The 23,160-nt window shown below is 38.6% G+C and overlaps 1 protein-coding gene across 1 annotated transcript in view; it reads left to right on the top strand.

The window, feature by feature from the left end:
- Positions 1–23,160, top strand: part of KLHL14 (kelch like family member 14) — a 100,038-nt gene that overhangs the window by 73,393 nt on the left and 3,485 nt on the right. Inside the window, exons 4-8 of the mRNA XM_040984865.1 lie at positions 5,068–5,157; positions 10,683–10,761; positions 17,671–17,861; positions 17,943–18,101; positions 21,193–21,350. Of these exons, the coding sequence (XP_040840799.1) occupies positions 5,068–5,157; positions 10,683–10,761; positions 17,671–17,861; positions 17,943–18,101; positions 21,193–21,350 (677 nt within the window). The remainder of the gene's footprint in view (positions 1–5,067; positions 5,158–10,682; positions 10,762–17,670; positions 17,862–17,942; positions 18,102–21,192; positions 21,351–23,160) is intronic.

The following is a 23,160-nucleotide window of genomic DNA, read 5'->3' as shown; positions in this document are numbered from 1 at the left end:
TAGTGTACTGATGCCAGTTGCATTCAATGAAATGTCTCATAAATACAATCTCCCTGGAAGGAAAATCCAAGAGTACAACAGCAGTGACAGCCCTTGGCTAGCACAGTGAAAGGTGGGATGGCCATTTGATTCAGTAATGAGCAAGATGGCCTACATCCCATACCAGAATGCTTGGGTTTGAGTCCCAGCTCCTCTTCCAATATCAGCTTTCTGCTAAAGCACACCCTGGGTGGCAGCAGGTGATGGCTTAAACACTTGGATCCCTGCCACCTACACAGGAAAGCCCAATGGAATTCTGTGCTCCTGGCTTCACAGTAGAGACCTAGCTATTGCGGGCATTTTGGAATGATCCAGCAGATGGAGAATGTCTAGATTTCAAACAAAATGAAAAATAAGGAAATGACAGTTTAAGAAAAAAGAAAACTAGAGAGCAGGGAAATGAGGGAGACTTTTATGGATATAGTTTTTTTTCACACACAATTTGAGAAGGTTGTCATATTTGGACAGTTTTAGAAGGCACTTTTCAATGTTCCATCTCAATGACAAACATTCCATAACCATCACTTAGCAGTCCTGTATTCTTGGCATAGCCCTATGTACTCTCTTGTTTGAATGTTCATGAAAATTTGTGAGTTGTGAAAGATCCCTATACTTTCTGCTTGAAGAGATATAAAATCTGGGAGGAGAAAGAGCAGGGTGGACCTCTAGTTAACTAAGGCCTCCATAAATACAAACAAGTCCACCAGGAAAATGGCCTCTTTAGCCAAGATACTGTTTCAAGGTTAAACTCTGTCTTCCTTGTTTAAAAACTGTAATAAAAATCCTATGCCAATGGTCTCCAACCACCCTTCATAGACTGCATTGCTCAGTGCTTCTCTGATTCCATCAAACAAATGTCTACTGCACAAAAGCCAACTGCATACCTGAATATTTAGATTATAGGAAAAAGACCCAAGGAACATCTCTTTAAAATTCAGACTAGAACCACACTTAGAATATGTTTCAATATTAAAAAAAATTATAAACAAGTCTCAGAAGCCCTGTCAGTGAACACTCAGGTACTCAGTAATGACTTGCTGGTTGGATGAACATACCTATTGAAAATCAGTAGAGTGAGATGGATAAGAGCGTGGGTTGGGATCCAGATATCCCCATGTTTAGTTTCTGTCTGTGCCATCCGTTAGCTGAGTATGACCTTCAACAAGTGACTTCTCCTCTCAAAGCCTCAGTACTTCGTGCAGAAATGAGATGGAGTGGCATTGCCCCCTTTGTAGTCAGTCATATGAAATGAAAAATGTTGTGTAAGTGGAGATAAAGAAATCTACCCTATATGCTGTCAGATAATATCATGTATAATTTTTTCACTTAATTTCTGCTTGCCTGAATAGAAGAAAATACAACAGCATGAACAAAATACAGATGTTGTAATATTTCCAAAGAAACAACAGAGGTAAACAGATAATTGTATAGTTAATTTACATATACATGACACATAATAAATGTTTGGCAAATGGTAGTTATTACTGTGAAAAATAACACATCATATTCTAAACATTTGACTTCCCATTTTCACATTCACAAAGAACAAGTTTGTGCATAATATACTGAGACATTTTAGTGCACTGGTTCAGGGAGGGGTGAAAGGCTTTCTGTAGCTGAGATTTTTATGGCTTTAAAATTATGGAAAACAATTAGCAGGTGTATAATTGTGGCAGAGTTAGCTTGTAACTGTTGCTAACATCTATTTCATGTGTGATGAATAGTCATTCCACAGAGTAAATACCACAATATTATCTCCAAGTCTATTTTATAGTATTACCTGCTTCCTGCTATCTAAATTTAAAACAGTACATTTAAACATCTTAACTCCTTCATTTAGAGTAGAATATCTGCCGTTTGGACTGGGAAAAGCTAAACTTGTTTAAATTGCTTCAAATCTAAGAGACATCAGATGACCAACACTCACTTTTTTATTTCTCTGTGCTCCTCTGCTTCTGGTACTGCTAGTTTGCTTGATAAAGTTGAGAATTTGCATAAAGGACCTTATAAACACGTGTTATGAGATTTTAAATCTGATTTGAAAGTGCCTCTCTCCTACTCCCTCTGAGTAAAGTGACCTTTTTAAATGGAGGGAAGTGGGTTTAGATGACAGTCATGATGAATGCGGTCATGTTCACTCAATAAAATAAGGCCCAGTGCATTTGAGGATAAATCAGTGAAATGTACAGCCCCACCTGTCTGTCTCCATCATTCATTTCCACTGTCACTTTCACAGTGGCTGATGGATCACAGTTGCTGTAAAATTAGACAGCCTTTAATCTCATTTCATCCTGATTAGCTTCTTTCCCCTTTCCCTCTAACTCACTGACTGACACGCTAAAAACTCACATGAGGCTGTAGATGAGCCTCAGCACACACCTCCTCCACTGCCAGGCTGCGCGGTAGGTGTCCACCTCAGGAGAAATCTGGACAGGAGCAGGTGAGTATTTATTGGCACTCAGAACCAACCAATGTGATGCCCAGTGCCATTTTAAGCACACTGTTCTCACACACTATCCTGTTTATTTTGCTTCTCTTTGCGTTTCTTCAGAAGTCAAAGACATTATGTATTTTACATTTCAGACACCGTTTGAATATAGATTTGTACCCTGATAAATGTGGAGCATTTTACATGCAGAATAATTTCAAGAAGTTATTTGTAGATATTTGCAGTCTCCTAATTCACTGTAATAATTCAGGAAATACAATAATTCAGGGATGAGAAAACCAAAACGTTCAGGCAAGATATACAGCATGCAGGTTTTATTGTGAAAATTAATGTATAGACAAATGAGAGTACCTTCACGCAGATTGTACATTAAGACTTCAAAGACCTTCTTTCCCCTTATTTTGAAGAGTTCAGTAGTTAGCTTAGTGCAATCGTGTCATTTGTTTGCAGAACGCATAACAATAGAGGTAATCAAATGAGAAAGAGGCTTAAAAATAAATCATGTATTATTTCCTTCACTTAATTTCTGTGTGCCTGAGTGGGAACAAATGAATGGCAAGAACAAAATACAAGTGTTAAATTTTCAGAGGTTGTGCAGTATGAAGAAGCTGGACGTCCGACTAAAGAGAATATAATTTTTCATTATTTAAAAGACTTAGGCTGACCAGAAGGTTAAAATAAGTCTTTGCAGCACAGTGACAACTAGAGTGAGTTGATGACAGCTTATGGCCTGTGCCCTATTGCCACATCCCCTGTGCCTCGATGCATACAGATGACATTGCTGACAAGGTTTAGACTGACCAAAGACTATCACAGGGAATTAGGGGCAGCACCAGGCTGCTCCCAATAGCACATGGTGCATCCTGATTCTATGTTCAAATTTTGGACCCAACATCAGAATACAAATCATAAGAAGTTAATGTTTTAAAAGGATGTTTACAACATACTCAAGCCTAGTCACTCAGTGAGCCCAGCATATACTTCTGTACCACAATGAATTCTAAGTGATGCCATTTTCCAAATAGATAAACTGAGGACTACTGAGGAGCTAAAGACCATTCCTAAGCTGTTTCATTGGCCACACAGACCATTTTATCACCAAATCAGGGGTATGTGTACCAACAGGCATTCCCTGGTTGATACAGGTTCAAAAAGAATAAATATTCACAGAACAGATAATACATTGCTAGTTAAGGAACAAAAACTAGCAAAGTCCTTGGTTCAAAAGCCTCATAATCTTATTTGCTATTTCAGAAACTGGGCTGTAGGTCTGAAAGCTATGCCTGTTCTTATGGTTATTTGTGTATCCTAACTGCACAAGCACTGAGAAAAAAATTTATTTTCAAAAAAAGGAATAAGAGGTATATATCACCCAAAATAAGTCAGGTGTGAGATAGGCTCTCTTCTTCTCTGTCTCTGCATTGGCAGAAGAGCACAGGGTAGGAGTTGGCTGGGACTCATATTGATTTCCCACTGCACTGGTTTCTTAAGTGCTCTGTTGATCCGTGTCAAGCAATAAGTTCCCTGCCTGAACATGCACATCACCTCCCCATTTGTCCTCACCTAGATTTAAGGTGCCCAGATGATGAGCTGAGCAAGGACATCATTTTTCCTACTGGTGTCACTGGGCCCAAACCACGACATGTGATGCAATAACTAATGTCAGGTGCATGTATATTCAACATATGATAATAGCGAAACCTAACCCCAGGTGGCACACAGAGAAGGGTGTCCTAAGATGTACCCTGTGACTCCCCAAAAGAGACACAAGAGAGAAAAAATATGGAGAAACTCCAATTCCTTCACTATCATGTATCCCTACCAATACCACTCCCACCCACTCACAGCCACTCTATTTGAGCAGGAGAGATGGGAGAGCTGAGGGAAAAAGGATACTTGTGACATTTCTGACATTTCTGACAGTTTCCATCTTTGTTACACAAGAGCTCCTATGCAGATAGATAGAAAATGTGTGATTGTACTGCTAATGACATTGTACAGGAAATTAAGCATATACATTTGGAGGAGGCATTAAATCAGCAGGACCTTAATTTAAAAACTTAAAACTGTATGGAAATTCAGCTTGCTCATTGCTGTGGAATAGAAAGCTACCAAGCACCCAAGTCTGTTTATGGAAAGATTGCCAGCAAACTGCTTGGGCAGAGCACGTGACTCTGAGGATACAGAGGGTGAGTTCTTCCCAGCAGTAGCCCCTCTGCTCTGACCAATGGGATGTCACTCCGTTTCAGAATGCCCTCCCCATGGGCAGGCAGGTGGAGAGAACTTGCAAATGGCAAGTAGCATGACAGGCTGTTGTTGACTAATCTGTGAAATAACATCATGTAAAATTCATCAGAAGGGGTGGGGTTTGAATTCACCGAGACGCAGCACTGAGCCGCTAGTTGGGGCTGGTTGCCTGGCTGGCTGGGGGGTTGCTGTGCTGCCACCTGCACTGTTTTCTTCCTTTGGAATGATTTTCACTTGGTGTGCTCGCTGGTGAAGCACATAACTAGTGTGCCAAGGTCTTAGGTCCCCAGATGAAACATTTCATACATCTTCTTTTGTTTTCTTATTTCCAGTTATGCCATACAACAGTGCCCACCACTGCGTCGTGGAGGTGGAAAACTTCTTGTTCGTGCTAGGTGGAGAGGACCAATGGAATCCAAATGGTAACTGTTGAGCAGCCTCATTGTAGATACTCAAGAAGTACATGTGGGCCACAGGGCCTTAGGAGTAGTCCGTGTTGTATTATGGAAAAATGTGTATTTCTCAGGAGCTGGAACAGGTGCGGTAGTCAGGCAATTGGGCTGAAGGCTGGAGGGCGGATCAGTTGTTGAACTAACAGAATATATATGCAGCAGAGCATTCACTCTTCGACTCTCTGGGGATTTGACTTCACAGCAGTACCGCAACCTAATCTTGATCCATCCCCTGATGAATGCCACCAGCACAAGCTTCCTAGAGGCTGTAGCTGTTAAGAATCCTCACCACCTTCCCCACTTCTTTCTTCCCATTTTAGTAAAAAGCAATGCACTTGCAATAAATAAGCATTATCTTCAATTGCCCTGTCCAGAACTTCAGCTGGTGTTACTGAGAGGCTTGCTATCTTCAGCCTCCTGCTGCGACTGCCTGCTCTCTAGGTTAACCACCATCCTCCCCACTGACACAATGGAACCTGTTCACACGTTTCTCAAGCCAATTGCTAGTACACTGTGTCTTGCAGACTATGCAAAATTATCAAGATATTTTTAGAAAGTGTGCACAGAAAGGAGGAGTTGCAGTTGTAGCCTTTGTGTAACAGAGACAATTAGGACTGACAAACCATACAACAGCTTGCAGGACACATTTTTATTTTAAAAGCCCAGAACATCCAGCCAAAACTGCATATACTGCATATATTTTATTGTGAACACTCTTCTTTCAGCATCTGCACCAAGGCAAATGATAGAAAATTGTCACATCTGTTCACTGTAGAAAATCTTAAAGGAATACAGTCCAAGAACATTTCCTTTAAGAAAGGGGGACCATCCTCACTAAGGCCTGTAGCTTTGTTGTGTCAGATCCTCTAGTGTGGAAAGCACAAAGTCCCCTGACTTTGTGAAGGCCAGACTTGAAAAGAGCAAAAGCATGATATTCAATCTCTCTCCTCTAACTGACCTGTGCAATGAGCGATCAGTCGTCAGAAAACTCTGAAGTACACGCAGCCCTCTCTGCAAAATCCTCATTTACTGTTTAATTTCTCCTTCCACGGAAGTGATTTGAACTGCATGGAGCATTTGGAAGCAAACACACTGCATAATCCTTGGGTTTATCTAAGCAGAAGCCCTGCAAAATGTTCCTGTTGAAGGCCAAAGTAACACAAAACCATAGTAAGAAAGGGCTAGAAAGTCCTGCTTCAGACTACCATGTGTTGTTGGCCCACTTCTTCCCAGGTGAACTGGGCCTCTATGAACAGACCAATGATGCCACAGCACTATGTACCTCCCATTCCTGTGACTCTCATACTCATCAGTAACTCAGAAAATCTGCTCACTAGGCTTAGGTCAAAAAAGAACAACTTGTTATCACTTGCTGTTGAATCAGAATCACCCTAGGAGAATTGGAACAGGAGGAGGTAGGAGAATTTAAAGGATTTGCTCCTTCTAGAGCAAGAGTGGGGAAACCTTTTTCTGCCAGTAGCCATTTGGATATCTATAACCCCATGTGAAGGCCATATAACATCATCCATTAACAAATTAGCCTGCTTTGGATATACTGAATTTCAAGTCCCACCTGTGGTTGCCTTGGCAGAACCAGACAAATTCTTTCACTAGATTTTTACAGCCCACTTCTGCTTTAATCAAAAAGTTATTTTTGAACCAATTTAGACTCCTGAAAAAAGCATACAGTGGAACTACCCTGATCTTCCTTCCCCCATTTTTGAGAGCTGTTGGGCTTAAAGCCCTCCAAGAATATGCCATGAAAACACAGAATTCAGAAAACAACTGCATTTACAGGAAGGGCTGTCTCTCCTGTTACTCAGTGTGCTGCATGTGAAGCCGCTCTGGGCAAATTGTTGCCAGGCCCAGGTGTTTTTAAACATTACCAGTGCTGATGGCATGACTCTGTTGATTCTCTCAGTTTTAAGCACTAGGACACTCTGAGCAGAAACTGACTACAAATTTAGTTACAAAATGTTAATATTGTTTTTAGTTTCAATATGGAGAGTATCAGTTTGGAAGCTTCCTCCTGGGAGGCTGTTATTCTGTCCCTGATGTTACAGGCAGGTGGCATCATTTAATACATATCTGAGCAAAGATTGATGACTCACTCCCCTAAATAAGAGAGAACTAGTTACATCTTGAGACAAGCAACCCAGCCTTTTGAGCCCTTTTCAAGGAACCAGTCAATGCGCTAAAAAGCCTTTCTCCAGATGGAGAAGGAGGCAGGCAATGAAGTGGCCTATTCCCCAGAGCATGAACACCCAGCATTCATAGCACCTGCGGGATAAGCACATCAGTTTAGTGAGTAGGGTTGGAAAGTTATCACTGCATCCACTACAATCCCTTCAATATTTTCCATATGGTTTCATAATGTGTTCATCTGGTCAACCTCTGTTGACTTCATTATGATTAGTACTAATGCTTCTTGAGGATATGATATTTACCAGAAATCTTGCTTAGTGCCTACATCACAATCATTCAGACAGACATATGCTGTGATAGTTCTAGCTTTGCTGGGAGACTAAGCCTGAGGAAGTTGAATAATTTGCCAGGACACAGTTTAGATACAGCTGAGCCGATTCCAATACCAGTTGGTCTGAACCAGAACCTTATTGTTTCATTGTTATCCTACCCTGTGCTGTTACATAAACATATGTATTTGATAGATATTTAACTGCTATCATGTTTTTGCAGCTGATCTTGTGAAATTAAGCCATGAATTATAGCACAGTGGGAAATAGCCCCACAACTCACCAAGAATTCAGCGTCATTTCCTATTTATAAAATTATGAAGAGACTCAATCATCTCAAAATATAGGATTTTCATATTATAATGCCTCATGTAATCTATACCAAAACTGATCAAGAATAACCTTTGCACAATCTGTAGCACATTTGAATATCATTACTGGCAGTGAAAAGATTTTAGATCCATGTTGTTTAAATAGATAGCAACTTCAAAGATGAAATTTGCTTATGTTAAACTTTCTCATGAAAATTATGCCTGAGGTTAGTGTCCATGAATGAAATACAAGCTTGTAAATTTCAGTACATATTCATGAAACAGAAATGTGTATTCATGGAACTCAAATATAATTTTATTAATGATACTAATTAAAAGACCAAAATTTGCAGACAGCAAACTCACTAGACACTAGAAACATCAGATTATAATTGTTTTTCTGCTCACCTTCCTCATCTACCACTTTCATTTCTCCTAGACTTCATTATTCCATTGCTTCTTGGCCTTTTGGCTAAGATCAAGTGTAGAGTTCATTATTCCCTCTGTACCTTCTTTGCCTGCCTAGAGTACCTGCCTGCCTTTTATCTTCCCAGCCCTTCCTCATCTCCCACTTCAAGCCCATGTTCTGAACCATTTCTCCTACCTCTATAAACCCTTGCCTCCTCTGCTATCCGTATCCTTGTTGCCTTGTCTCCAATGTGGGTGTTCAAGTACATGGTCCATCTTCTGTTACTTTTCCAGCCCCTTTGCAGGAAGTTACATTAGAAGCGGGGCGGCCGGGACATGGATCACGTTCATATGGGATTCCAGAATCACAGGCGGTGGCTTCCAGCCTGCAGCTTCATGCCCCCAGACCAATGACACAAAAATCTGTTCCCGTAGGCTTATTTAGACAGTGACTTTCCAAAAGACTTTAGTCTGAGAGCTTATCTGATTCTCAGAGTTCAAAACAAAGCCCACAGCTTTTCTCTCCAGCTCTGAATTTTATCTTGGCTTGGTCTTCCTCAACAAATTGCAAATTGTATGACCTTCCTTCAAGCTTACAAAACTGGCAGCCATCCTTAATGACTCATTTTCTCAGTACCAATATTCACTTCATTGGGAAATGTTCAGCAAGCCTGTACATAGAAAATATTTCAAATCTAATCATATCTCACTGACTTCACCTTCACTCACACCATTGTCAACACTTGGCTTGATGACTGCAACAGCTACCCAACCTTTCCCCTGATTCAGGTAAACTCTGTCATCTATTTTTCTACATGGCATCCAAAGATAAATTAGACATTTCTTACTCCCTCAAAACCCTTCAGCAGTTTAAATATTTCCCGACACAAAACACAGAGACCTGCATCAGTCCAGCAAGCACACTGTATTCTAGACCCTGAAACCTCTCAACTTTTGTACAGCCACACCAGCTTTCTTGCTTGTTTTGAACTCATTTCTAGTTTATAGATTATTTTTTCCTGTGTTACTGTCCGAGATGATCCTTCTGCAGACATATGTATAGCTCTAGAAAAGCTTTGTGAGCAGTTAGCCACCCCTCCACCATGCCCTACTTTCTTTTCCTTTATAGCAGTCTTATCTATTGTATGTTTCCTATTCATTTATAAGAACAGGGACCAGTGTTTCTTGTATCCCAAATTACTTCTAGAGACTAGAATGCCAAGGATACATCAAGAATGCTCATTATATACCATCTGTGTACAGTAATCAGGTCACATGTGCATTCCTTTCTTTTCATACCTGCCATGGACGTGAACCTAAACTTCACTGCACAGTTGCACATACATGCTTAAGAATAGATTTTAGGATTAAGGCATCAGAAGCTTGAGGTGATTATCATTAGTTGCTTCACAGAAAATGAAATATATTCTGTTTGCAGTTCTTGTTTTGATGACAATATGAATGCAAAAGCAGACTAATTTTAGTATCTTGAAGGCATGACAGTGCTTCAGCCTCTCAACAGAGGGAACAAGCTGGAGAAGCGGTTCAGAGGACTCAAGTGTCCCATGGGGGCAGATGTACCTGTATGGATGTTACAGCATCTGTGCTGCCTCTAAAAACACACAGAAGTACATGACATGCAGGTGACACAAATGATTTCCCAACTTAGGCTCTCTCTCACTGTAGCAACTTCTGTTGTCTCTAAGGGAAGACAAGGGACTCTGCCACTGCCAGAATCTTGAATCATTAGAAAATACTGTAATAATGAAAAACTATGCATTATATACCGAGGAATTCCCCGTGTCTTCCTTGCAGTTTTCATATAAACCTGAAAATTTTCTAAAATAAGTCTTTTAAATTTTTTTCCAAAAGAAAAAGAAGGAAATCGTCCAAAAAAAAATTCATCTGTAAATGTCTTTAAACAGAGATACAATACAACTTGGTCTCTGGAACAGATCATATACAGTAACTTCTTATTTAGAAACAAGCAATTTTTTTTTTTTACTTTAATACTGTATTAAAACTGGCTTGACAAAATTGTTTATAATTATTACTATGATGGCTTAGTTTTATTTCAGCTCATTCCAAAAACAAGCCAAAGGAAAGAGATGGGAAGGGAGGGGGGAACATTCAGGTGGCACATTTACTCTGTCCTAACCCATTACTTCTCCTACTATGTTAGGTAACTCTCTCCTTAACTCATCTATTAACCCTGAGAACAAGAGATATCTCATAAAATGGTACCGATGTTCAGATCAAAAAAGAAATCTCAGTGTTAAGTGTTTCAAATGTATTTTTGCAGGAAAACATAGCACAAATTTTGTCAGCCGTTATGACCCTCGATTCAATAGCTGGATACAACTTCCCCCCATGCAAGAAAGGTAAGTGTTTATTTCCTGTGTCTAAACTGCCTGTGGCTGCATCTTAAGGAAGTGTGAATGCCAGAGATTCCCATAAGAAACAGTGCTACACAGTCAATGAAAGACATATGAGGTCAATTTAAAACCGGACCTGACCAACTGAAATTACCTGCTTTGTTAGCTCAATAGAAAATAGTAATTAAATAAGTCAATCATTTGTCCTAACGTAGAAAGAAAAAAATTATTTGTGACTTATTTCCCTTGACCACACTGATCAGCATTTTGCAAACACAGCCATAATTCCCTTGGATGTCTTATTCTTCATGGTAACATATTTAAATCCCAAAAATGTAAATATAAAACACCATCCTCATAATGATATACATTTTGATGCAGAAATTTCAATATTAAACTACCCAATATTAAATTTAGATAACTAATGCATAAATCTTTAAATTTACTATTTTAATAATTAGTTTCAAGTCTCACTATCTCAAATTGTTCTTTGGCCTCATCATACATTCATCAACACATCATTTGTTAACTTTCCTTCAAAAGATTGTTTTACAAAGTGTCATCTTAGTTTTCATATAGATGTTTGTTTCTTCTAAGTTTCCTGCTATCTGAATTTACATTTTGACTCACTTGGCTGGTACCCAGACATGCTACCGTGTGTTTATATGCTTATGCAAGTTTACATGCTAGGTTTAAAGCACTTGGCTGTTTCAAATCTAGATGTCCTCAATTAAATTTTCCAAAAAGACAATGTAAAATTTCTATTATTTCCTTCCTTCTACTTGTTTCCTTCTTACTAACTGAATTCTTTTTCCTGTTTCTGCATGTCCCCTTCATCTTAGTATCTTTAATTTTAAAATTCTTAAAAACATTTCCTTTCATTTTATGTAGAAAGCAGAGAGGCAGAGACAAAGAGAAATATTCCATCTGCTGGTTCACACCCTGAATGCCCACACCAGCCAGGTTTGAGCCAGGCTGAAGCCAGGAGTTAACTCCATCTGGGTCACTCAACTGAGTAAGAACACAAGGACTTAAGTATCACCTGCAATCTTGCAGGATGCACAGCAGCAGGAGGCTGAAATTGAAGCACAGGACCTGGGGTTCAAACTGGGCATGCCAATGCAGGATGTGGGCCTCCAAAAGTGACCTCACACCACTCTGCCAGAGTGGGGAATCTCCATCCCTTATCTTTCTTTTAAGGATCAAGTACAGTGAGATCAAATTAGATCCTTACTAATAAATTCCAAGTTTAAAGGAAATTTTGCAGCAGCAACAGCACCATAATTAAAAGATATACATTAGTGTGGCAAGACAGTACGAGTGTACACTTTAAGCAAACTAAACATTATTTTGTAGAAACATGTTAATACTTTCAGGAGATTAAAAGTTATATACTGAAACTGGCAAAGCACAATACATCACAGATCACAGAAACTTTTAGGAAAGGTAGTTGAAAGCTAACTTAAAAAGTAGTTTTAAGACAATGAATATCCTGACAAACTTCTCCATGAATCAGAAATTTCCTTGTAATTTTTTCCTGAGCCCTCTATTTCTCATTTTGGGGGTGATTTCTGGAATGGTGTCATTGTAGCTGCATTACTTTACCATTTAACAAAAACGACTCAAAAAAGTTTAAGAAATAGCAATCAATACATGTTGGAAATGTCATCATCTCATTACCGCAGTCCCCTTTGCTGGGGGCTGTACACCGCGATAATTAACCTTCACGCCTTCGACCTGGGAGGCATAACTCACGTTGCGGTCAATTATCTCACTGTAGAGCCCCTAAGGATGGGAAGTACTGCTGCAAAACCTAATTAGTAATTTTTTTAAAAATGTGTATTGTTTACTTGATCATCTATAATGACTTCCTCTGAGGCACTATGGCCTATCATGGCAGGGTCCTTACTTAGACAATTTTTAGCAGCTCATTGACCTGATAAAAAGACCTGCCATGGTCTGTCGGCGCCCGGCAGCCACCGTTGACAGGATGGACTGTTTAACGTTTCTTTCTAAGTCATTATGGTATATCATGTCAGGTCCCTAGTAAAAGAAGGGTTTTTTTAGATTTAGAACAATCAACTCGATAGACCAAATAAAGAGTTCCTTACAGAGCTGAGTGGGAAAAGGCAGATCTCACAAATGCCCAGTCAATCTTTTAGCTTCATCTGTCCTGTGGGCGGGTTGACCCAGGCAGTAATCCTTAACTTCAAATGAAATTTCTCTGTCACTGCCAGGCTCCCATTCAAACAGCAAGCACTGTCAGTTACCAGTATGGATTAACTGACAGTTGAAACTAGAGGAAAAAGAATCTAAAATATAGGAAGGCATTCTTCAGAAAAGTTTATGGAAATCTTGAGTTAATTTTATATTGCAAAGAGCAAACCAGAATTCCCTCACCTACATCTTCTTGTTACACTGCTACCACATTGCTGAGAAATTACACTGAGAAGGCTGTAAGAATTCTGTAAACCACCTCCTTCAGAGAGCCCTGATTCAGAGCACAGAGTAGGTCAGGTAGATTCCTAGGAAAACTTACCTAGTCATATTCCAATGGAGCACAGCAAAATTGCTGGAAACACCACCCTCCCCTTGCATGGCAGGAAGCTGGCATGCAGCCTCTAGACCTACTTGGGCTTCCTGCTTCCCTGAATTGCATGCCTACTAGTTCAGGATTTACTGCAAGAAATGTTCAAAAATATAAATTTAGATGTAAGACTGATAAATTAATTTGGTCTCTGGATTCGATTCCTCAGTAACAGCAAAGTAAAAGCAAAATACTTAGATCTTTATAAGTGCTTTGGAATTCCATTTAAAAAAAAAAAAAGGAGCAGGCAATGGAAGTACTATTTTCAGAGAGCACAGCACCCAGCTATTCTAAAAGGTAGACAAAGCAGTATGGAGAGCAAAAATAGCCAAGACACTGTTTCACAAAGTTAATGCCAGAACCTAACACTGTGCATCAAAAAAAAAAAAAAAAAAAGATTCCTGAGCCCAGTGCAGTAGATTAGCAGCTAAAGTCCTCATCTTGCACTCTTGCACTTACCAGGTTCGTATATGGGCACCCATTCTAATCCCAGGGGCCCTGCTTCCTATCCAGCCCCCTGCTTGTGACCTGGGAAAGCAGTCAAGGACAGCCCAAATCCTTGGGAGCATGCACCCACGTGGGAGACCCAGAAGAGACTCCTGGTTCCTGGCTTCAGATCAGCTCAGGTCTGGCTGTTGCAATCGCTTGGGGAATGAATCATTGGATAGAAGATCTTCCTCTGTCTCTCCTCCTCTCTGTGTAGCTAACTTTCTAATAAAAATAAATATTTTAAAAAAGGATTCCTAATCTAAGTTAAAACTCTAATACTCTTTTTAGAAACAGCAAAACAAATACAGCATTCAAACAGAATATATGTGATAATGAAGATCAAAAACTCGAGACAAGATCACAGTGATTCAGTTTCAAAAACTTGACCAGCCTAAGTGTCAGAAAGGACTTGTAAAGACATGTTGTAAAGCATATTTGTAAAAGTTACTGATTTTTTAAAGTTATTTTAGCACAGCAAAGCAAACCTCAATAGCATTGAAGCGTGTGTGCATGCACACACATACACACACACACAAATGAGTATTTTCCTCATGCGGTTGAGAAGCAGGGAACATCCCCAGCACAGACCTAGAATGGTAAACTTTTAGCCTTGAGCAGACATTCAGTTGCTGACAAAGCATTTTCATTCCCACATGTCTGGAATGCATCTTAGGAACTCTCACTTTGGACATGCAAAGGAGTGAGTCAGGTGGTGGCCATCATTACTGTAAAACCAATCAAAAAGGCATTTTTATGCAGGAAGTGAAAGCTACTGCGTTGTTCCCATGTAGATCTAACAGTGACACTGTGTGGATAAAGACAGGAGTACACATGGAACATCACATTAAGGCCTTGGCTGAAAAAGGCAGCATGTTCTGACGACTGACTCAGTGTCGCAGTAAGGAAAAGTGAGGTCACTGGCATTTAGACTAAATCAAAGGAATTCCTGCTGCCAGAGCACCGTGATTCATCACAATCTACAAAGGGACTTCCAAAGTTCATGAAAAATGAAATTAAAGCACATGTTGTTTTGCTGTGAACAACTTTTGAAAATTATGTGTAGTTTCGTAATATGCATTTTCAATAAAGTTTTTGAAGACTCTGTGAGTGCAATTAAGTAGAACACTTTCATATTCATGACCAATAAACATTTTCTCTCCTACACTAGTATTACAGAATTCACTGTTGTCATCTGACAACCCAGAGTCAAAACTATTTTAAGACGACCCATAGTTAAATTAGTACATTTATTATTTAGAGGTTCAACAACTGTGAGAGGACGTGAAGGAAGAGGTACACTGACCTGACCTTGTGACAGTGGTGCAAAGAAACGTGTGCTACTGCAAGAGATTTTTGTTTTGGCAGATGTGTCAATTTTATCAACAATCTTTTTAGCAGGTTAAAAAAAAATAGCTTTGGGCTAGCTGTAGCAATTGAAATCTGCTTAGAGACAGAGAAAGCAAGAATCTACCTATATGTATCTAATTTTGAATCTGTTTTTAAACATAACTGTGTTTAGATGGGTTTTTGTCTATCCCATGTCAAACATTTTGGCTCTGATATTCCTTAAAGCATCTGACTCAAGCTATGAAATAATCACCTTCAAAAAACATACATGTGGACAATCGTTTAGTGGATGCCACAGTTTATTACAATTTCAGAGCCTCACAGACTCCTTAGAAGACCTGGGTTCTTAACCTTTAATAACATTCATGAAATATAACTCACATTCTTTTTATTATCCTTTCTACTTTTATACATTTTGTAACTACCATTACTGTTCAGCATCTTTCTGAATTTTCTGCAGCACAAATTTCTTCCAAAACAAAAATAACTCAAGAAAATCTAGAAGACTAAATATAACAAAGGTATTATTTGAAATGATCAATGATTGCTATCAGGACAATCCCATAATCACTATAGAAACAGAATACATCACTATATAAAATGCAATACCTTCAGGGGTTTTTCACAAAGTTCATGAAAGCTGGAATTAAAGGATGTGTTTATTTTCGTGTAATGCTTTTTAAAATCCACGTTCTATAAAATATACATTTTCCAAGAGCTTTTAAAAGATGCTTTTCATATTCATGCATTTCTAATCTTTATATCAAAAATATATCTTTTAATTCCATTTTGAATGAACCTTTAGAAAACTCTCATGGGGTCATAAATTATATAATTTATAACTTTGTATGTAAATTCTAGTTATATAATCTAGAATATTTTGCTCAATATTAGCAAAACTGTACATGTTGACATTGTGTGAGCCAGTTGCTAAGAACTTTTCAGATAACACTGACAGTTTCTGAGCATGAACAAAATGTGAGAACTCAGACACACACTATTCATAAATATCCAACGAGAAAGATTCCATAAGTTGCCATGTTACTGATAAGCAAGGTACAGCTGAGAGGGGTGAAGTCACATTGAGCAAGCAATATACCTAAAATCACATAGCCAAGCTATATGACTCCAGATATGAAATCATCATTTAAGATCCTACATGTTACATCCTAGATGTTTTGTCACTTCATTAACACAGCCCGGAAAATCCCCAAACAATGCAGACTTGCCTGATACAAAGCCTGCAACACTCCTTTGCTTGCAGTAGACATTGTACAAGACAATGCATCAATCCTTATGGAGATCATTAACCCATACAACATAGAGTGTGTTCTGTGTGGGGCTCAGTACTTCTATGCTGAGCTCCATGATATCATTGTGAAATGTTGTATTCCACTAGTCCCAATGGAAAAACAAACAAATAATCAAGGATCTGCTTCAAGCTTTAACCTACTCATGCCAACTTCACATTTTTCATTCCTTTCAGAGGTCTTGTAAGATGCTATTTTATTTCTTAAAATATTTGGCTTCTGCCCATTCTGTGTGTTACACTTAAAATTCTAAGTCCTTAATTGCATTCTACTTCATAATTACCTATCTCCAATCCTTTGAACTCAGTTTGTATCTTCTGCTTCTCATGGCGTATCAAGATGATATAGTCTATAACCACTCTTGAAAAAATATGACAAAATATTCTACAGACTCATAAAAATCAAACCATAACCTACCTAACTTCTTATAATTGGTACATAAGGTAAAAACTCTAACAATATGTGAAGTTCACAAAGTTATTCTATTTGCAGTGAAACTAAGGGGAAAAAATGATAATTGAAGAAAAATGTTGATGATGTAGTTCTCTTATAAATTGGGAACAATGACCCTTGAAGGACCATAAAGAAAGTGAATGTCAAGATAATTTATTATTGTTCTATATATTACTACCTCATTTTTCACTTGTGTTACTGAGCTCTGATATCCCTAGAAGATACCAACTATTCCAAACATGAATAAACACTTTAACAATGTATTAGAAGCAAGATACACAGAGCCAAGTATTGGTGAATCTCTCTCAAACTATTTTAACCAGAGAGGGCAATGAATATGATTCTTGAGTAAGATGTAGGGTACAGATGTGTTCTTTTTAAAGGTGTATAAGCCCTTCTTTCCCTCACTACCTGGATAATCTTAGCCTGTTACCAAAGGTAATATAACAAAGTGTCCATTCCAGGTTCAGCTGTTTGGCTCCTGATTCACCTTCCTGTTAACGCACCAAGGGAAGCAGCAAGTGGTACCTCAAGCACTTGGGCCCCAGTCTCCCAAATGGGAGAGAGACTTGGGTGACATTCAGGGTTCTTACCAGCATCTGAAAAGTGAACCAGTCAGCCAAAGATCACTCAAATAAATGCAAATAAATGTACTGATTTTAGGGGTGGGGAAGGTGACATTTTGTAGCTTCCTCTATGACTTACCAGGGCTTCTTCTTGTCATTGTAGAAGAGCCAGTTTCTATGCCTGTCGGCTGGATAAGCATTTGTACGTTATTGGCGGAAGGAATGAAACTGGCTACCTGTCCAGTGTGGAATGCTACAACCTAGAGACAAACGAATGGCGTTATGTGTCCTCCTTGCCACAGCCTCTAGCAGCTCATGCAGGAGCGGTGCACAATGGGAAGATATACATTTCAGGCAAGTCATTCCTTCATCTTCTGATACCATGCTCAGTTTCATTGCACTTTCTTGACTTGTATGTGTATGTTTCATTCACAGGGGGTGTGCACAATGGCGAATATGTCCCCTGGCTATATTGTTATGACCCTGTAATGGACGTCTGGGCTCGAAAACAAGATATGAACACGAAACGTGCCATCCATACTTTGGCTGTAATGAATGACCGCCTGTATGCAATTGGAGGAAATCATTTGAAAGGTATTCTTTTTTTAAAATTACAATACATTTGCCTCTTGTGTTCCTTGCTAAGGGAGTTGCTTGTTAGTTATATTTAACCAAGTAAAAAACATGTTGATCAAATAAAATTTACCCTGTGTAAATTAGCAGTACCCTTGAGCAAGTATTTATTTTGGCTTTTCTGAAGATCCGATTATTTTTTTAAGTTACCACGCACATTAAAGTAATGAATAATGATGTCTTGAGAAAATAAGAAATGGGAGCATGAATAACTGAAAAGCACCAACAATTTGTCATAACAATGAATTCACGAAGTAAATTATTCCTTGCCACCAAAGTCTCAGTAATGATTTTTCCCCAAAAAAAACTTGTTTTCACAGTAAACATAATAATTTTTGTCACAATTCCACAAAATTGCTTCTAATTTTTTTTTAAAAAAAACTCTGCATGAATGTTATGTTTAAATTTCAAATCAATTCATTTAGAGACTGAATATCAAATCATCTAATTCCTCAACTCTACTGTTTTGATTAATTAAAAAAACTTAAATCATATCATTTGCAAAGCCATGATTTAGGCTACTTCCTCCCTCCCCAATACATGTATGATTACAACTTTAGCGGTTTATCTATGTGCATATAACTTATGTTGTATGTATGTAACATAGAATTTGACCAGAAAGCAGAACGATACTGATATTTGAAATGTTCTTGAACTGCCTTGAGCCTTGGTTCCCTCATCTAAAGATGAAGAAATTGATCTAGTTCATCTCTAAAAACTCCTCCAGCTCTTGCCATCCCATGACCCTTGAAATTGAACGAAATAGGAAACAGGCATTCTGGGTATGGAAGACAAGACACAGTCGTGAATTTACAAGGGTCTGTCCAAAAGTTCATGGTAAAATGGAATTAAAAGGTACATTTATTTGGGTGTAAAAGAATTTGGAAACCCATACCAGTTTTCTTAACATACACATTTTCCATCAAGGTTTTGGAGACCCCTCCTATCTTACAGTAAGTACATCTTTTAAAATGTACTAAAGATTTTTTCTCTTAAATGCAACTTCATTCCTAAATAGTATAAAGGTCACACAGATGTGATTTTTATATAGATATTTCCAAGTTCATGTGCAGTTAGAAATGTCAGTTCACCAGCAGATGCTGTGCATCAATGGGAAAGGACAGTTCACCACACATCTCTTCCAGTTAGTCTGTATTGCATTCTCTGGTGCACTTTTATTTGCCTATCCATCACACCCCTACCTCGACACAGTCTATATCAACTTTGTAGCTCTCTGCATTAAAATGTGGTTTCATTTCACTTGCACAGCATTTTAGGAAGCTTCCTTTGCTTATGTGTTTTAGAAAGTTTTGTAATATTACACTCGGGCAGAAAGATTCAGGTTCTGACAACCCAAGTAACAAATAGCATAGGAGGACGCATGACAAGGAAGGGACAGACTTTGCACCTAAACCTTGAATTGAGCTCTGCTAGTGCATTTACTCACTATTCAATACATGTATCCTCATGTCTAAATAAAAGATAAAAGATAGTGTAGTGGTTAAAGTCCTCGCCTTGAGCACACTGGAATCCCATATGGGCGCTGGTTCTAATCCCGCCAGCCCTGCTTCCCATCCAGCTCCCTGCTTGTGGCCTGGGACAGCAGTTGAGGATGGCTCAAATCCTTGGGAACCTGCACCCACGTGGGAGACCCGGAGGAGCTCCTAGCTCCTGGCTTCGGATTGGCTCAGCTCCAACCGTTGCACTCACTTGGGGAGTGAACTTCCTCTCCGCCTCTCCTCTTCTCTGTATATTTGCCTTTCCAATAAAAATAAATAAATCTTCAAAAAATAAATATTAAAAGATAAAAGATAATTATTTTTGATAGCTACTGTGATGGATACAGTAGATATTTGACACAGAAAAGTCAGCACATCTATACCTTCAGAGCCAGGGATTTTCCCAATTGCTTGTTCTATGTATATGAGCTACAAAAATTATCAATAATCTTTATTGGTAAAAGAAAGAATACATCACAGCATTACAATGAATCCATTGCTCTACTGTCCTAACAGCTGAAACTCAATTTATATAAGATAGTAATCTGAAATGCCCTGTTTGCCTCTTGAAGAAAAAAGAAGTCCACTTTTTGAGTCATCTTTTCAAGTATGTTGAAAATTGAGTATATTGATTAGTGGATGCAACTCATTGTAGGCAGGTACATATTCATAACATACATTGAACCAGACCCCCAAAAAAGCATTTGGAATACTCAGTGACCACGAAGTTCCCACTATTTGTGGTTTTTCTTTTTTTTTTTCACCCACTAAGTTAAAGGCAGGGTTCCAGTGGATTCCAGCAACCTAAGTTGTTCTCAGCAGCCCTGTGACTGCCCCAGCCTCTAAGAAACTCTCTCAGAAGTCGGGAGTCCTTCCTGGGAAAGTACTCAACCTGTCAGCCAGACCTTGCAGACAGTGGAAACCAGTCACATTATTTATAAACATAGTTATACTGTCAAAAAGATGAAAGATTGTGAACACTGCATTTTCAATAAACTAAAACATTTGTTTAAGAAAGCCAATGTGGTTTAGTCTACAAGGGTCTGAACTCAGAAGTCTTGTTGGCCTGGGTTCAAGCCTCAGTTCATATACTTATTGGATTGTAACATATTCAAGTCACTGTTTAGTTTTCCTATTTATAAAATGCAAATTATGACAGTAATGATTTCATATAGTGATAAAAAGGACAAAGCACTTAAACATATAATAAGCACGCTATTAAAGCTTGATTTAACTATTATTAGCATAAACCTCTTAAATAAGGATTTCATAAGCCATTTTTAGTAAGATCTACCCTCCCCTATGTAATTAACCCACAGTAATGAAATATGGTTTCAGACATTCTTGCTTTGAATTAATTCAAAACACCCAGAGGTGTTTCTTATTCCCCCTTGGGCCTTTCTGACATGTCATCCAGTTAATTTCCCCAGCGAATTTAAGCATTTGTGTCTTCAAAGACATTATTGTCTATGTCTAGGCCCTACGTGCGTTTTCTTAAACAGAGACACTGAAAGTCTATTCTTTCTCGGTTCCTCATTTTGCCCACCTTTTAGGTTTCTCCCACCTTGATGTCATGCTCGTGGAATGCTATGACCCAAAAGGTGACCAGTGGAATATTCTCCAAACTCCCATTTTGGAAGGTCGAAGTGGGCCTGGCTGTGCAGTGCTTGAAGACAGCATCTTCCTTGTGGGAGGCTACAGCTGGAGTATGGTACGTGTCTGTGTTCATCCCTCTTCCTTTATGTCTGTACTCACCTTTCCTGTTTCTCTCCAACAGTATTATCCACCTGCACACCTGTTAACAGAATCATGCAAAGCTGTCATTTCAACTAGCAGATAAGATGCCCATGTCCCACATCAAAGCTTGGATGTACTTTCTGCATTTAGCTCCTGACTCCTGCTTCATGCCAGTCAACACTGGGAGGCAGGAGTCTTGCTTTAAGCAACTAGATTTCTAAACCTACACTGGAGACCTGGATTGACTTCCTGGCTCTTGGCTTGGAGTCAGCCCCACCCCTGCCTCTGTGGGCCAAAGCAGAAGAGTAAGCAAGTGGACAGAAACTCTGTCACTCAAAAAAAAAAAAAAAAAATCAGCTATTTATTGCTTTAAAATCATGCTAATTAAGAAGCGGTAGGTCTCCTTAAACAATGAAATAGAATCAGCATTCTTGTCAGCAAACTACCTATCAGCTGTAGAAAAGGCAAGTAGGCAGCCCTGTGGCTTTCTCCTGTCCCAATGTCCTTGTGATTAAGGCTTTCCAAACAAATGCCAAAGTGAAGTGCTCTTTACAAGTAATCTAACTGAATAAGAGTTTGAAAAGTTTCTGAATTAGTGAAGCATTAAAAATGGAAATTAACTCTTTTATATCCATAAATTCTCTTTAGGTACATAATTTGTCATTGCTTTGTGCTTTTAATTCCCTCATCATGAAAATTTCCAATATACACAAACATAGGAATTATAAGTGAATCTCATCAGTCTGACATGTAGCTTCAAAATAAATCAACATCTCATCAAACTTACTTTATTTGGATTCACTTTTAAAATTTTTTGAACTGGAGCAATTTGAAATAAATCCTAGACAACAAGTTATTTCATCCTAAATGCCTTAGTGTTTTTTATAATAGTCATTCACTTATTTAAACATTACTCCTATCACATTGAACAAAATTAACAGCAAATCCTTTGTATTTAATCCATATTTAAGTTTCTCCTATTGGCTTGTAAGAAAGATGCTTTTTTCAAGTCAATGTGCTGAAATCAGTGTTCAACGAGTCTCACTAAAATTTATTATGTCTCATAAATCTCTCCCAGTCTAAAACATTGCCTCTATCCCACTCTTTGCTTCATGCCATTGACTTGTTGACAAACTAGGCTTGTTATTTTATATGTTTTCCTTCATTTTGGAATTAGTTCAGTCTCTAGATCTCCCAAATGTAGGGATATGTGTAAGATAACAATCCTAACTTGTCATTTTTTTTCTTTTGGCCATTACAGTCAGGTCAGTCATATCTGTGGATGTTCCATCTGGAGATCGAGCCAAACACAGATGTAAAATTTTCCAAGCAAGTAGTTCATATGTACAGATTTTTTTCCTTAACATTTCATAAGCAATAAAGTAAAATACTTTATTATTTGAAAGGCATCCACTGTTACTCCCAGATGCTCACAGTGCTATAATGGGGCCAAACCAAAGCCATCTGTGTCTCCCATGTGAGTGGTAGAGATACATTTGAGCCATCATGGCTGCCTTCTCTGGTCTGCATTAACAGGAAGCTGGAGTCAAGTTCCAGAGCCAAGGATTGAAAGAAAAATTCCAATAGGAAATACTGGTGTCTTAATCAGCATCTTAACCTAAATTGCAGCCCCACATCTTTTGAAAAAGCAATTTAGAGATTAAAATTATACAAGAGGAGGTGCACAGGTTTTATTTGATCTATGCTTGTGGTTTTTTTGGTCATTCTTACACATCTCCCAAAAACTCACCAGTAGATTTTACATTATGAGGGACTTGGGTGTT

The sequence above is a fragment of the Ochotona curzoniae genome, unplaced genomic scaffold (assembly GCF_017591425.1).
Source record: "Ochotona curzoniae isolate NIBS_2020 unplaced genomic scaffold, NIBS_Ocur_1.0 contig_43, whole genome shotgun sequence".
Classification (NCBI taxonomy): domain Eukaryota; kingdom Metazoa; phylum Chordata; class Mammalia; order Lagomorpha; family Ochotonidae; genus Ochotona; species Ochotona curzoniae.
Note: the sequence above shows the minus strand (reverse complement) of the source record. Positions and strands in the feature narration are given on the sequence as shown.